General features: G+C 46.4%; 1 protein-coding gene across 1 annotated transcript in view; it reads right to left on the reverse strand.

Moving 5' to 3' along the window:
- Nucleotides 1-6126: 6126 nt before the first annotated feature.
- Nucleotides 6127-13702, reverse strand: part of ZNF827 (zinc finger protein 827) — a 161616-nt gene continuing 154040 nt past the window's right edge. The window contains exons 12-15 of the mRNA XM_026499427.4: nt 10962-11153; nt 10499-10676; nt 8456-8488; nt 6127-6975 (exon numbers count right to left, since the gene is read on the reverse strand). Coding sequence (XP_026355212.1) covers nt 8473-8488; nt 10499-10676; nt 10962-11153 — 386 coding nt within the window. The 3' untranslated portion in view covers nt 6127-6975; nt 8456-8472. The remainder of the gene's footprint in view (nt 6976-8455; nt 8489-10498; nt 10677-10961; nt 11154-13702) is intronic.

Here is a 13702-nt window from a genome sequence, read left to right on the forward strand (position 1 = left end):
TTTCTTGGGTTTTTGTTGTTGTTGTTTGTTTTGCTTTGTCTTGTTTTTAGAGAGAGACAGGGGCAGAGGGAGAGAACGAATCTCAAGCAGGCTTCATGCCTACCCGGGAGCCCGACATGGGGCTCCATCTCACCACCCTGAGATCACGACTGAGCTGAAATCAAGAGTCAGACACTTAACCGACTGAGCCGCCCAGGCGCCCCCAGGGGCTGAGAATCTTTTTAAACAAGTGGCAGAATAAGCATATTTCGTTATATTCTTTCATTGCGTGAAAACTAAAATATCTTTTTACTTGTCTCAAGCAACCGTTTGCTGTTCTACAGAAAACATTTGAAACGAGGCGGCAGAGAGCTCAGCAGTCACAGTCTTGCTAGTCACCTGCAGGAGGCTGGAAAGAGCCAGTGGGCAGAAGGAGGGGGCGACATTAGAGGAATGGAGACCAGCCCTTTCCATCCCCATCTGGTTACCTCTAACTCATCTCACCGGATTCAGTCCCCACAGTTTGGTAAAATACGTTGAAGCCACCCTCGAGATGACTGCCGGCGATCCAAGCGTGACTTTGGATCTTTGGAAGAGGAGACTTTTAGACTTCCCAAACTCTGACGTGGGCAGAAAAATATTTTTAGCCATTTTTTTTTCCTCCATTGAGTCTGTTGTGGTTTGAAAACGCTGAGATGTCGTTTTTGCTATAACTGCCTTGCAAGGATTCTGCTTTGTGACCACTTTTGTTTCCAAAGCTGACTTTTGCTTGCTTAGAAAGAGTGACCGAATCATCGTGTATTCTGTGTTATCTGTTGGCGGGGGAAGGGGTCTTACAGCTCATTTAGTTCAACCTGTAGCTCCTGAGTCAGGCCTCAAAGTCAGGTGGTCCGATTCCACGGCAATGGCCTTCAGGGCTGGAAAAGACTGTAATGCAGACAGTCTCACTAACCAGGGTAGAAAGCCACCTGTTAGGGAGTGGCACAGGGGAAAAGCAGTTTGAGGTGTGGATTGAGGTGGACTCTGCTCTGGGTCGATAATTCTATTGAAAACTAAGAACTAATTAACGAATACTTATCCTAACTCTTACCAAAACAGAATTCCGAAGGGATACAGCAGTTGACTTTCTTCTTCCCCTTTGCGGCTCCGACCAACGTGAGCAACACTTGCATTTCCTGTTTTATAGACCCAGCTATCAAGAAAGAATTATGAATGGGAGATCTGCTACCTCATAAAGAGGTCTTGATTGAGAACCTGAGACCGTTCAGACCGGGACAGGGAAAGAATGGGTCCCTCAGTCCCCGCAGTCACCACACTTTATTTACCCCAGGGGCTGCTTTATGGATACCTGCTTTGTTAGTTAATGGCAGTTATTTGCAAAATAAACCTCACTTTGTGTAGGACTTTTCTGTTTTGAGACAGTGGTATAAGTAAGAATGTTGGCTGGGGTCTCTGGAATATTTGTGGTTGATGGCTCTTTAGAATGGAGTCCAAATCCCCAAGGGCATTCTTTTGTCCCGTGATTTTGCTTACAGGTTCTTAGGCACCTTCGGGAAGGATTCCAGTTTTACATTCCGTCTTCTGCAAGCACAATGTAGTCGCCCAGCTGCTAGCCTCTTCCTTCCCTCCCTCCCCTTTTATAGGCCTAGAGCTCCTCTTGGGTCTCCTTCCTCCCTGCAGACTGATAGCCGTGGGGGGACTTGAGTTCTGCTTCAGCAACTAACGAGATGTGCCTTCTCCTTCAAATTGTTCACAAGCCCCACGTCACCTTCAGCAGGCAGGAGTTCTAATATGGTGCTTCTGTGGGGAAGGAGGTACCTGTGCTCATCAAACCCTGATATTTCTCCCCGTGCCCCTGTGACCAGCACTGGGCCTCTGTTAAATCATCAGGGAGTTTTTGGTGGCCAAGGAAAGGAGCCAATCAGCCATGGGCCAATGTGAGGTAGGTGTGGGATCTAAGAAAAAAAAAAATACGTATACAAAATGAAAAGCTACTCTGGCCTGAAGTGCTAGCAAAAGGCAAGGAAGTCTGACTTAATGTTTTCAGTAAATATCAGCCGCCCCCAAACAAAACTGGTATTGAATCAAATGCGAGAACTTGATTCAATCACCTAAAAATAGCTATTGGATGAAAAAGTGAAGCGGAAAATAGTGTCTGTTTAGTGAGTGGTCATTTTCAAAGTGGTTTCTCCTACATCATCTCATTTTATGAAAAGTAAATTTGATCTTTTTTAGTGTTAGAGTGAAGCAGTTCATAATTTCTTACAAGGGGCAGAAGACATTATATTTATAAGCATGCAAGCTGTGAACTAGATAGAACATTCTTTTTTGCTACTTTATATTTTGTATCAACCATCGCAGATTCATAGGGAAGATCTCTAAGGAACAGAACTTGAAAATGGATTTTTAAAAATTATTGCTTGAACTTAGTGTGCTTTTCGTCTTTTGTTTTGGCCTCAGTTTCTTTCTCTGGTACCTTGCTTTGAATGGCAAATCATTACTTGCATTTGGATAGATTATTATTTAGCTTGCAAAATAGACCATTTCCCCCCTCATTAAAATCTCATAGTTGCCAAACTTCATTAGGATAAATGGAATTATTCATCTGTTTCCCCCCTGCCCTTTGGCTATGGGGTCAGTAAAATGATGTTAAGCAGGAGAGGGTAAGGCTGGTGAACACTTGAAAATGTCACTAAGTAATTTCAGGAAGGAGCCGGTCTGCAACTGTACTGTATGATGGATATGCTCTCAGCCTTAATGGCTATTAATGACTTACATAATGACAGTTCGCAGTATAACCGTGGCTGTTCAAACTTGCATTTTGCAATAGCTATAACTAGTACTGGACATTTCCTAAACTTATTTAAAATGCTCTGAGAAGTTAAGATGGGAACAAAGCAAAACAAAACCCTGAGACTAACAAGTGGTCAAGGATGGCAACCAAGGCGGGGGCGGGGGGGGGGGGGTAGAAAAAAAAAGAAAAAAAAAGAAACGAAGAGTATAGCCAACCTTTTTTTTTGTTTTAATTAGAGTATATTATACTTCCAAACTGGATACACTAGAAATTGGCAATGCAACATAAGATGCAAAGAAATATACCAGTTACTGTCAAAATGACCCTGTACAGCCTTGTAATGCAAAAAGCTTTATACAATACAAATTTTCAGTAATGTACACAAACCTTGACAGTATGATCATCTGAACATAATATGAGGAGTTAAAAAAAGGATAGAAGCAAGAAAGTGCTGAGAACTCTAGCAGTACTATATGGACAAATAAGCTAGCTCTCATTGAAGAATGCATAGTGAAAACAGAATTGAAGTTAGTTGGCAGGTGAATTTCTCAAAGACGTTAGTGTTTTACACGGAAAGGATATCTATGGAATAATCCTTCCCTGAGTATTGAACTGCAAACCAAATTCAGGGGTATATATTATCTCGGTGGAGTCTGAAAAATGCTGTAGATTTTTCTTTATTAATAACAATAATAATAATATAAAAAGTCAAACAAACTCCAAACACACCTTTTCTCACTCAGAAAACTTTTATAATTTACCAGAAAGATTGATGACTCTTTCCAAAGTGCTAAAAAAGTTGCCCAATTACATTAAGCATAACTAAGTCATTCAAATACAAGTTCAGTGGCAAGCAGTGAAATGCATGGCATTTGAGCAGTAAACATCTCCTTCCAACACCCCTCTCAATCTTGCGAGTTTCAACCGAGGACCTCATATTGCACAAGTGGCATGCTGTAAAACCTGCAGTCCTAACTGTCAGGGCCACCCGTTCAGGTTTTTAACCTGCTGGTGCTTCCATGCGATTCGCCTGTTCTGCCAGCCTCCATGGGATCACCGTGGCCCTCTTCTGTCATCACTGAACTTGTAATTTTGAAAGCACATTATTAGCCAAGTGGCACATTCTCCATTATATGGGGATAAAGACAGGACTTTTTAAAAAAACCAACCCACCCATAAGCCCAGTATTCTTGGAGTGTATTGTCCGTAACTGTCTATAGTGTCTTTTATCGAGACATTGACGAGGCGAGGTTGAACGACGCTTCTAACATAGCCAAGAACAAATGTCTCTGCCGGAGGATGACCGAGGGTTCAGGAGCTTCCTGCCCTAGCTGGCTCAGCCTCCCTGCCCCTGGGGACATCTCCTTAGTGTAAACAGGTTTGCCAGGGCTGGAGGACTGGCAAAGGGAAGTGTAGCACACCTGCTAGGTCTGGGGGAAGAAGGGCGGGTATGGGGGTGGGGGCGTCCATGGTGTGGACAGACGGTACAGTCTTCTTGGCTTCCTGTAGAGCTGTACCAAGTTCGAGGGGGCTTTCAGTGAAGGAAACTGACTAGAGGAGGAAAATTAGGGATGCTTTTATTTTCCCCTGGTGAAACAGATGAAAAGAAAAATCCCAACTCTAGGATAACACATGATGGAAAACAGCAACGCAGTAAGAAAGCATTCCTCTCGTACACCAGTTCTTCAACAGATAAATAATATATAAACTTTTATATTCCAAACTTTCTGTTATTATACAAAGCACATTTCTTCCTGCCCTTTCGGCCTGTTTCATACTGGAAATTCTGTTGTCTTACAAATACAAGCAATTAAGGTATTCGGCCAAAGATTTCTTTTCCTTTTCTTTTTACATCACCCATTACTTTTTTCAGATTTGCAAAGGGCTATGCAACCAATCCACATCTGCTTCTTGCTGCAATAAAGTGCTGCACATAAGTTGCCATTTTAATGACCACAAAATAAAAGCTTTAAATAAGTATAAAGTTAGCCTCCTAGCAGGTTATATCTACCAGGCGTTAACAAAATGGAATACAGAATTATTAATAACATGGAGAATACCGCTATAGCCAGACGATCTGCAAACACAGGGGAAACTTCTCAGGGGCATGAATTGAACCATAAGACTAAACAGCACCTTTTTGTTGGGTCGTTATATGTCAAAGAGGTTCTGACAAAATTTTCAAACATACAGTCTACTCATTCCATATAAAAGGTACATTTTCTTCCTTTTATTTTACTTTTTTTTTTTTGCAGATGAGAAACAAAAATTAGTGCAAGACCAAAGCACTGTGCAAAACTGCCGTTTTTTTTTTTTTTTTTTTTTTTTTTTAGTCTGAGCATTTATACCCAGAATTTATCCAAACCCCTTTAATCTCCTTGGCTGGATTTATCAACCATAATATTTTTCACTCATACGATTTTTTTTTCCTGCAAATGAATGGTAACCACTGAACTAATACATCATATATATATATATATATATGTGTGTGTGTGTGTGTGTGTATATATATATATATATAATCTGCCCTTAAAAAAATGATGCACTGTGTGTGTGCACCATACACATTGTATACGTACGGACACACACACACACACTTCAGTTTTGTGATATTGGCTGCAGTGCCGCGAGAGATTTCTTCCAGAGTGGACTCCCGGTTCTCGCGTCTTCACAACCAAGAAGACGTGAGCACAAGGTCTCTGGCACCCGGTCGGAAATCTCAAGCAGCACTGTGGGTGTCTACCAGTCCTTCATCGACTAAGCACCAGGCCCTACCACTCTGTAGCCATAAAATAGAGAGGGAAAGGTGATGAAGGAGCTCGGGGAGAGACTGTAATGGATGAACGACCCGGGAGGGAAAAGAACGTTCATCAGTGTTGAAGAAGCCAGTACGAAGAAATGTGCAACAGAAATGGCATGGCACACGACACACGGCTTTCTCTGTCCGAATCCACGACACCCGCACACCCCATTCACCCGACAGAAAATAAAACGCACCAGTATATAAGCGTCCAAGTGCTGACTGCTATTAAGGACACTCTCTTTAGGGCTTAACGAGACAAAATTCCTTCCAGATAAAAGTACGGAGAGGGGCTGAGAGTGGGAGGGGTGGCTGGGGAGGCATGCCTCTGAAGGTAGAAGTATGCGGTAGGTCACCTCTCTGAAGATTGGGTAAAGCAGCTTTCAGGTCAATGCGATAGGTATACACACAGAGCCAATTCTCTATTCCTTACTAAAGATATACAGTACACGTGGTTCAGACCCGGGGGTCTGTAGGTTTTGCAGCAACATACACCTGCTGGGGTTGTGTTTAAGTTTTGTGGGTTTCTGTTTTTTGTCTTTGTCTTTGTCTCTTTGTTTTTGGTACAGAACACGGCTGCCCTCAGACAGTCTCCGCTCGTTCTCTTAGTCCGAGATAGGCGAGGAAGGAGTGTTTGGGGGAGGGGATGCTGGGAGGCGCAGTCTGAGGTCGGGGAGGGTGGAATGTGAGATCCAAGTGGTTCTTGGGGTACAACATGGTCAAGGGAATGAGATGGGCAAAATCCGAGTTCCGGTACTTGTCAAAGCGCAAAGGGGAGCCGTCGAAGGCCAGAGCCTTGAGTGCCAGGTTGGGCTCCGAGCTGCTGCCGTGCGCAGCCGACAGGGCCACGGTCTGCAGAGCCTGGGACGCGGACATGACCGACAGGGGAGACAAGAGATTCCGGGAGCTCCCGACGACGAGCAGCGGGGCCCCGGGGCCGCCTGGTTCCTTGGGGGCCGGACACAGACCCTTCTTGTCCTCCTCGGGGCAGTCCCCACTCTGGTGCTTCTTGACGTGGCGGCTGAAGACGAAAGGGTGTGTGGTCTTGAACAGGCACTCTTCGCAGCTGAAGGTCTGGCGGGGCGCGTGCTTCAGCTTCTTGTGCAGGTTGAGATTGTCCTTGCGCTTGCAGCTGTAGCTGCACTGGTCACAGTGGAAGGGCCGCTCCCCGGTGTGCACGCGCACGTGCTCGATGAGCTTGTTGGCCGTCTTGGACAGGTAGCCGCACTGGTCGCACTTGTAGTGGTTGCCGAGGCGGTGCTCCCGGGTGTGCGTCTCCAGCTCCAGCTGGTTGGCCTTCACCGTCTGGCAGATCCGGCACTTGTACTCCATCTTGTAGTGGGTCTTGAGGTGGCACTCCATGGCAGCGGGGCGGTTGGTGGAATAAATGCAGAATGGGCACCTGCCGGGGGGAAGCAGGGACGGGGAGGCTCAGCCGGACAGGCTCGGCGGCGGCCCCGCTTCTACCCTCCTCACCGGCCTCCCCTCGCTCCCCGCCCCCGCCCCTCCAAACTCGGAAGGCCTGCCCCTGCCCAGCCCAGCCCTGCCGCCTCTCCCTCTCCGGGGGGTTAAGATGACCCTCTTGGCTCTCCCTGCAGACAGAGCCGGCCCGCTGAGGGGGGGCTCCGGCAAGCTGCGCTCGGCCTCCTGGGGGTCTCCTGACTGGATGAGCGGGCACCAGCCCACAGGAAGGGGAGCAGAGAAAGTGCAAGGACTCAGTAAGCCGTTGCTCCCCTCCGTCCTCCCCGCCCGTTCCCCTCGCAGCCCTCCCCGCTCCCCGCCCGACACAGCAGAGGTCTAAACCATGACCGCCCCTCTAGATGGGAGCAACACAAAGAATCGACTTTTCATGCACCACACCAAGCACACGCAGAAAGGCTAAGAGTTTTGAAGAACAGCTTATAGGGGGAGAGCTACCTCCAGCAAACAGAAAGTCGTAGGGGTCAGAATCGTGCTTATTAAAGGGTGGTTAGGATGAGAAGGCCTGTGTGTGTCTCTCTGTGTGAGTGTGTGTGTGTGTGTGTGTGTGTGTGTGTGTACATAGATCTGTACTCGTAAATCCTGTCTCCTACAGCCCTGCTTCTCCATCAGGGGAGGCAGATGAGGACCAGCCCGGGGCTGGGGAGAGGGAAGCCCACCCACCAGCCCATCACTAATGAGGGGTAAGGAGGGAGGGAGGCAACTGTATCTGCACTTCGAAGACATTATGAAAACATTATTCCATCGTGGAAGTAATAGTAATCCAACTGGATCATAAATTCTCGGGGGGGCAGGACCATATCTTATATTTCTTCTGTGTTCTCTGCAGTGCCTGGAAGGCACTGACTCATGACTGGATTGGTCTCTACACAGAATTTTGGCCGATTCTGGTCCCAGCTCCGTCACCTTTATCGGGCCATAGCTGGATATGCCCCGGGACAAAGCCCGGGCCTCTCCGTGGCTCGGTTTCTCCATCCTATGCAGTGAGGCTGTGCCACCCCCCAGCCTCCTGGCTGTCCAGACGGGCTAGGAGGGGCAGTGAGGGCGTGTTTACAAATTCTGCTGAGCTTCTCTTTTGGAAGCTGCAAGGCTCAAGTTGGTGGCTGAAATGATAGCTGTAGCGTGTTTGCTCTCTTTCCAAAAAGAATGCAAATGCAAAAGTGGCTGCCTCAGCTCTCACCTGGCACCTGCAGGGCAGGGCCCAGGAGTGAACTGTCCTCTGAGGGTCTGGAGAGGTGTTCAGCAGAGCCCAACACAACCAAGTGCACCGTGCACTGCTCCTCAGCGCCAAGCTCGCCGTTAGCCTTTGAACCTCAGCTCACAGAAGAGTGCACACGAGAGAAATATAAAGCCCATTCCCAGGTCAGGTGCACACACAACCCCTACGCCAAGCTGGGCCTTACCTAGAGGAGTCTGAAACTCACCACTGTCCTGAGCTACGGCAAAAGAAAAATAATAGTATAATCTTATTTGATCTGCAATATGAACAGGATATAGAGTACAAGCAGTTCCATCACAGAAAAGCAATTTAGACATCGGCAGTCTGTTTCATCTTAAGAACATTTCTGTGACCCACAGCTCAATCTTTCTTTCGCTGCTCAGGCAAAGTGCTAAGGGTTTTCCGTGCTCCCGGTATTTATCGTAAAGACACTCTCTCAGGCAAATTAATTCTCTGCTATGGCAAAGGGAAAACAAAACAAAACAAAACAAAGACTCACTGTATAGCCAGAAGGCATTATCAATTTTTTCAAAGTATTCTTCTACTTGGTCATCCTAGAACATAAACTATTACACAGGGGACCGTTAGCACCGCACCGGAAGTGTCTGGACTGGCAAAAGCATCAGCATTCACTGTGCGTTTTCTCCCCAATGGGTCGGAGGCTTGGGACTCGGTAGGTCCCCAAGGAACGGCTAACTGACAAAGCCGCAACTGGCAGGGGCCGCAGAGTAAACAGGTGTGACTGGGCTACTGGGAAGGGCAATGAGCGCTAGTCCAACCACAGAAATACATGGCTTTTTCTTTTTTTTCTTTTTTTAAACAAGAGTATACAAGTATTTAGAAAGGGACAGTGGGAACAAACCAAATCCAATTTCCAAAGAAGCTCTTGCTGGGCATTTCCCATTTACTGGTTGTCTTGCATTATAATCTCCCCTCCCCCATCCCTGCAGACATCCCCTCCCCCTCCCACTTAAGTGCCCCAAGAGTGAAACAAAATGGAATTTGACAGTAGGTGCTGCTCCCTGACTCCTCTGTTTGCGAAAGTTTTTGAGGAGGGTGCCTCCGACCAGGCAGGAGCCTGGAGGGGTCAACCCCAGACTACCCCCAACACTTGACTCCCCAGGGTCCTTCTGGGTCTCTCCATCCCTTACCCATTCCGGAGAGTCATGCCAACCTCTCTGGCAATTCGTGAGTTTCAAAGATAAAAGTGTTTAAAAACAAGAAGGGTTTTTTTTCCTTGTGTTCAGTAAAATATAAATTTTCATTCTTTTAATGACATGATTATTTCAGCTAAACATGAATAATTATGCCTTGAAACTTGTGTGTCTTTCTGTATTCAACGACATATGCTTCTTCTTTCTCTACTAGATCCTAAGTGCCTTGTGAACAGGGGCTGACTTCAGAATCACCGGGAAGATTAAATTCTGGTGGTGCTAGGACATACATCTGAGGGTAGAAATCACGTTTTCTTCCTCGTTCGCCCTCAAGCGCCTATTATCAAGCAGACACACCGTGCGTGTGGTAATAACTGACGGGTCTCACTTCAGACCAGAGGGCTTCTTGCAAATATTGGTTAATGATGATGCTTGTTGTCTAGGTCTTTGGGGGTCTGTGAGTAACGTGTGACTGGAAATGTCAGATCTCATGAAGGCTAGCCAGGGAGATCCCAATCGTGGTTCCCGGGAAGGAATAAGGCATGTTTGCAGGAAGACACGAGGCATGTGATGTCTGCCTGAAAAACACTGCCTCCTGCCTGTTCAAAAAGGCAAGGATCCAATATTTGGGGGTGGGGTGCGGGTGGGGTTGTCGCGACTCTGGTTTAAAAGATCCAGGGCAAATCCTCTAAAAAAAGAGAGACGGTGAAGGGCTGTGAGAGTGTAATGATTTACACTCGGGGACACTAAGCCTCAAGTCCATAAAATCAAGGCCGACCCAAACTCAAGCAGTCAGTGTAGGGTGAGTCTAGCCCTGCGGGCTGAGCTGCTCCCACACGTCGTCTTGCTTGCCGGGAATCCTGGGACGTTGGTGAAACGGATTCTCCGGCTGCGTCTGCTGACCGCCTGGGGAACAGGTGTGATTCATAGCCAGCTAAAGGTAGCAGAGGAGCCTAACTGACTAGCCCCATCCAAGCTCTCCCGCTCCAGGACCCCAGAACCTTCGGGGGGGGGGGGACGGGGAGGGTGTTTAATAACAACACAGTAAAAGGTTCTGTACTTGCTTTCCTTACTTGAGCCCACCGGTGGGGACAGTGTGGCATTTCTTATGCTCCAGCAGCTGTTCAGGTGTCTTCATGAACTTGTGGCACACGTCGCACTCAAACATCCGGGTGATGAGGTGTATCTGCAGATGGCGCTCAAACATGTTCTTGGTCTTGCAGACAAAGTTGCAAAAAACGCATTCGAACCCTGTAAGGACGGGAGCTGGGTGTACGGGTGTGCGGGGTGGAGGGGCAGGAGGGGGACAGACATCCCCCTGTTTCTCCTCTGCCCCAGCTACACCCTCTTAGGCACTGTTCCCTGCATCTCCGTGGATGCCCACCCAGCCACCCCATATGGGGATGCAAATCAAGCCGAAAGAGATACAAATCTGAGGCGATAGCATTATACTGTTCCCAGGCCTACTGTCTGTTTTCCGACATCACTCCCCTAGAGGGCTTATTTTTAAGCAGGCCGACCCACCTCCTTCCTCACCTTTCTCTGGCTTTTCCTCGCTGTTCACTGAGGGCTGGCTCCCGGGCACAACAGAGATGACCAGCAGGTTGTTCCCACTCTTGTTTTTCTGAGAGCTGTCTGAATCATCCTTGCTGTTGGCCGAATCACTCAGAGCTGAGAGGGAGGATGAAGAGGGGCTATTTGATTCACTGGGGGTCTTCCTGTCTTCTCCTGAAAAAACAAACAAACAAACAAACAAACAACCCCAAAGCCAGGTCTGTTATTCAGGAGATGATAACCCTCGAATAACAACAGTTAGCATTGGGGGGGGGTCTCATGGCTACATCATCATTCAGGGAACACAGGGTGAGGTTCCCAGCTCTCCCAGGGCACCTACTGGGATCCCAGGTCCACACCATCTACAGTGATGACACTCGTGGTACTTGGGAACTCTTCACGCTTTAAACACACTATCTCATTTTATTTTCTCAAAAATGCAATGAGACACAACTGTTATCACTCCGGTTTTACAGATGAGGGAAGGGAGCCACAGTCAGGGTAACTTGGCCTAAGTCACATGCCAGGGTGGTGGAGCAGAGATTTAAGTTGGTCTGGCTCCAGGATCCATGCTCTTCATGGACTGCACTCCCTCAAAACCAGGAGTAAACCACTCAGGAGGTCATTAAAATCCAGTGTCAGGAGACTAATGCTTCCACTCAAGATGAAATGTCAGAGACTAGATTTACCGTTGCTACTGAAACAACTAAAACAAAACCAGACAAAATATATCAAACAATAGTCTTTTTGTTTTTTTCAAAAAATAGTTTTTTACCACACTGGACATCAGGCACTGAAGAGTGATCTCTGAGAGACAGGAAAGAAAAGAGGTGGCCCACTTCCTGCTTGAAAGAGTTTACTTTTCAGGCTGCAGGGATGGGGAACTGCCCATCAGACTCACTGAACCAAGGAGATAGCGCTAAGGGTCTGGGGAGATCAACATGGCTGGACTTGGCGGGGCAGGGTGTCTGAGGGGGAACAGGAGTATAGAGGAAGAGCTCAAAGACCTGCGGGGGGTCCCCCATGAGTATTCGGCAGAGAAGGGATCAGAGCACATGTGTGCAAAAACACCCCAAGGCTGGGAGGGAAAAAAGCCATGTGAAAGGCTGAGAAAACACTGCTGTTTCCACTGGCCAGATTAGAAAGACTCACAATTCCTAGGGCATTGGGTAGGAAACTGAAGATGATCTCTTAGGAGTGGGTAATGATCGGCCCTCATCGGACCACTGCTCCAGACCTGCCTGACAAGTCACAAAAAGAAGACCCAAAGGAGTCAAATTTTCCAAGTAATTAACTGCATCCTAAAACAAAGGTCACGAATTTTTATGGGAATATAAAATATCCAGCACCAGCAAGGCAAATCACAATGTCTGACATCCAAAGAAAGATTGGCAGGCATGCCAAGAAACAAGAAAACACAGCCTAAAATGGGGAGAATAAGTAACCAGTCAAAACTGACCCAGAACTGACACAGTGGTTAGAATCTGCAGATAAGGACATAACGTTATTATAACTATAGTCCATATATTGAAGAAGTTAAATAGAGATATGAAAGATATAAAAAAGATCCAAATCAAATTTCTAGAGATGAAAATTACAACATCTGAGATGAAAACTACACTGGATGGGATTACCAGCAATGTAGACACGGCTGAAGATTAGTGAACCTTGAAGATAATAGTAATAGAAATTATCTGCAATGCAACAGAGGGAAAAAAGAATCATAAAAATGAAAAGAGCATCAGTGGATTGTGGGATGACTTCAGGTAGCTTAATATAAGTTTAATTGGAGGACCTGACAGGGTAGGAAGGGCAGAAAAATCTGAAACGCCAAAATTTTTCCAAACTGGGGAAAACTATAAACCCACACGTCCAAGAAGCAAAATGAACCCCATGCACAAGGAAGATGAAGAAATCTATACCAAGGGATGTCATAATCCAATTGCTCAAAACCAGTGATAAAGGAAAAAAAATCCCTAAAGGCAGGCTGAGGAAAAAGGATACATTCTGTGTAGAGGAACAAAAATAAGGATGACAGCAGATTTCTCACTGGAAACCATACAAGCGAGAAGTAGTGGAGCGCCATCTTTAAAGTGCTGAAAGGAACAGCTGTCAATCTGAGATTTCATACTCTGTGAAAATGGATTTCAAAAATGAAGCTTCCCTCCCCACCCAAAACGTGGAAAGAATTCATCGCCAGCAGACTAGAATTAGGAAAAAATGTTAAAAGAAATTCTTGAGGCAGAAGGAAAATGACACCAAAGGTAAAAATGGATCTATAGAAAAGAATGAAGAGCACAGGAAATGGCAACTCTATGGGTAAATACCTGAGCCTTCTTATTTAAATCTCTTTAAAAGATAAAGTAATTTTGTTAAAAAAGAATAATGTCATAGAGGGTTTATAACATAAATAAATATATGACGGTGATAGCATAAAGGCTGGGAGAGGAGACAGGGGAGTAGGCTATCATGAGGCTCTTACTCTGCATATGAAACGGTAAGAGTGTCACTTGAACGTTTACTGTAATAAATTAACGAGGTACTTTACACACCCCAAATAACTGGGTAACATTGTTCACCGTTTAGGAGACTTGATCTTGTTAAGATGTCAATTCTCCCCAAACGAGCTCAAAGCAACCCCATCGTTTTGGGTTAGGGTAGGAGATACGGGGAGACTGTGCGTCAGTTCCCTTCAAATCGGTCAGTTAAGTAATCTAGTGATT

The sequence above is a fragment of the Ursus arctos genome, unplaced genomic scaffold, assembly GCF_023065955.2.
Source record: "Ursus arctos isolate Adak ecotype North America unplaced genomic scaffold, UrsArc2.0 scaffold_11, whole genome shotgun sequence".
Taxonomy (NCBI): Eukaryota; Metazoa; Chordata; class Mammalia; order Carnivora; family Ursidae; genus Ursus; species Ursus arctos.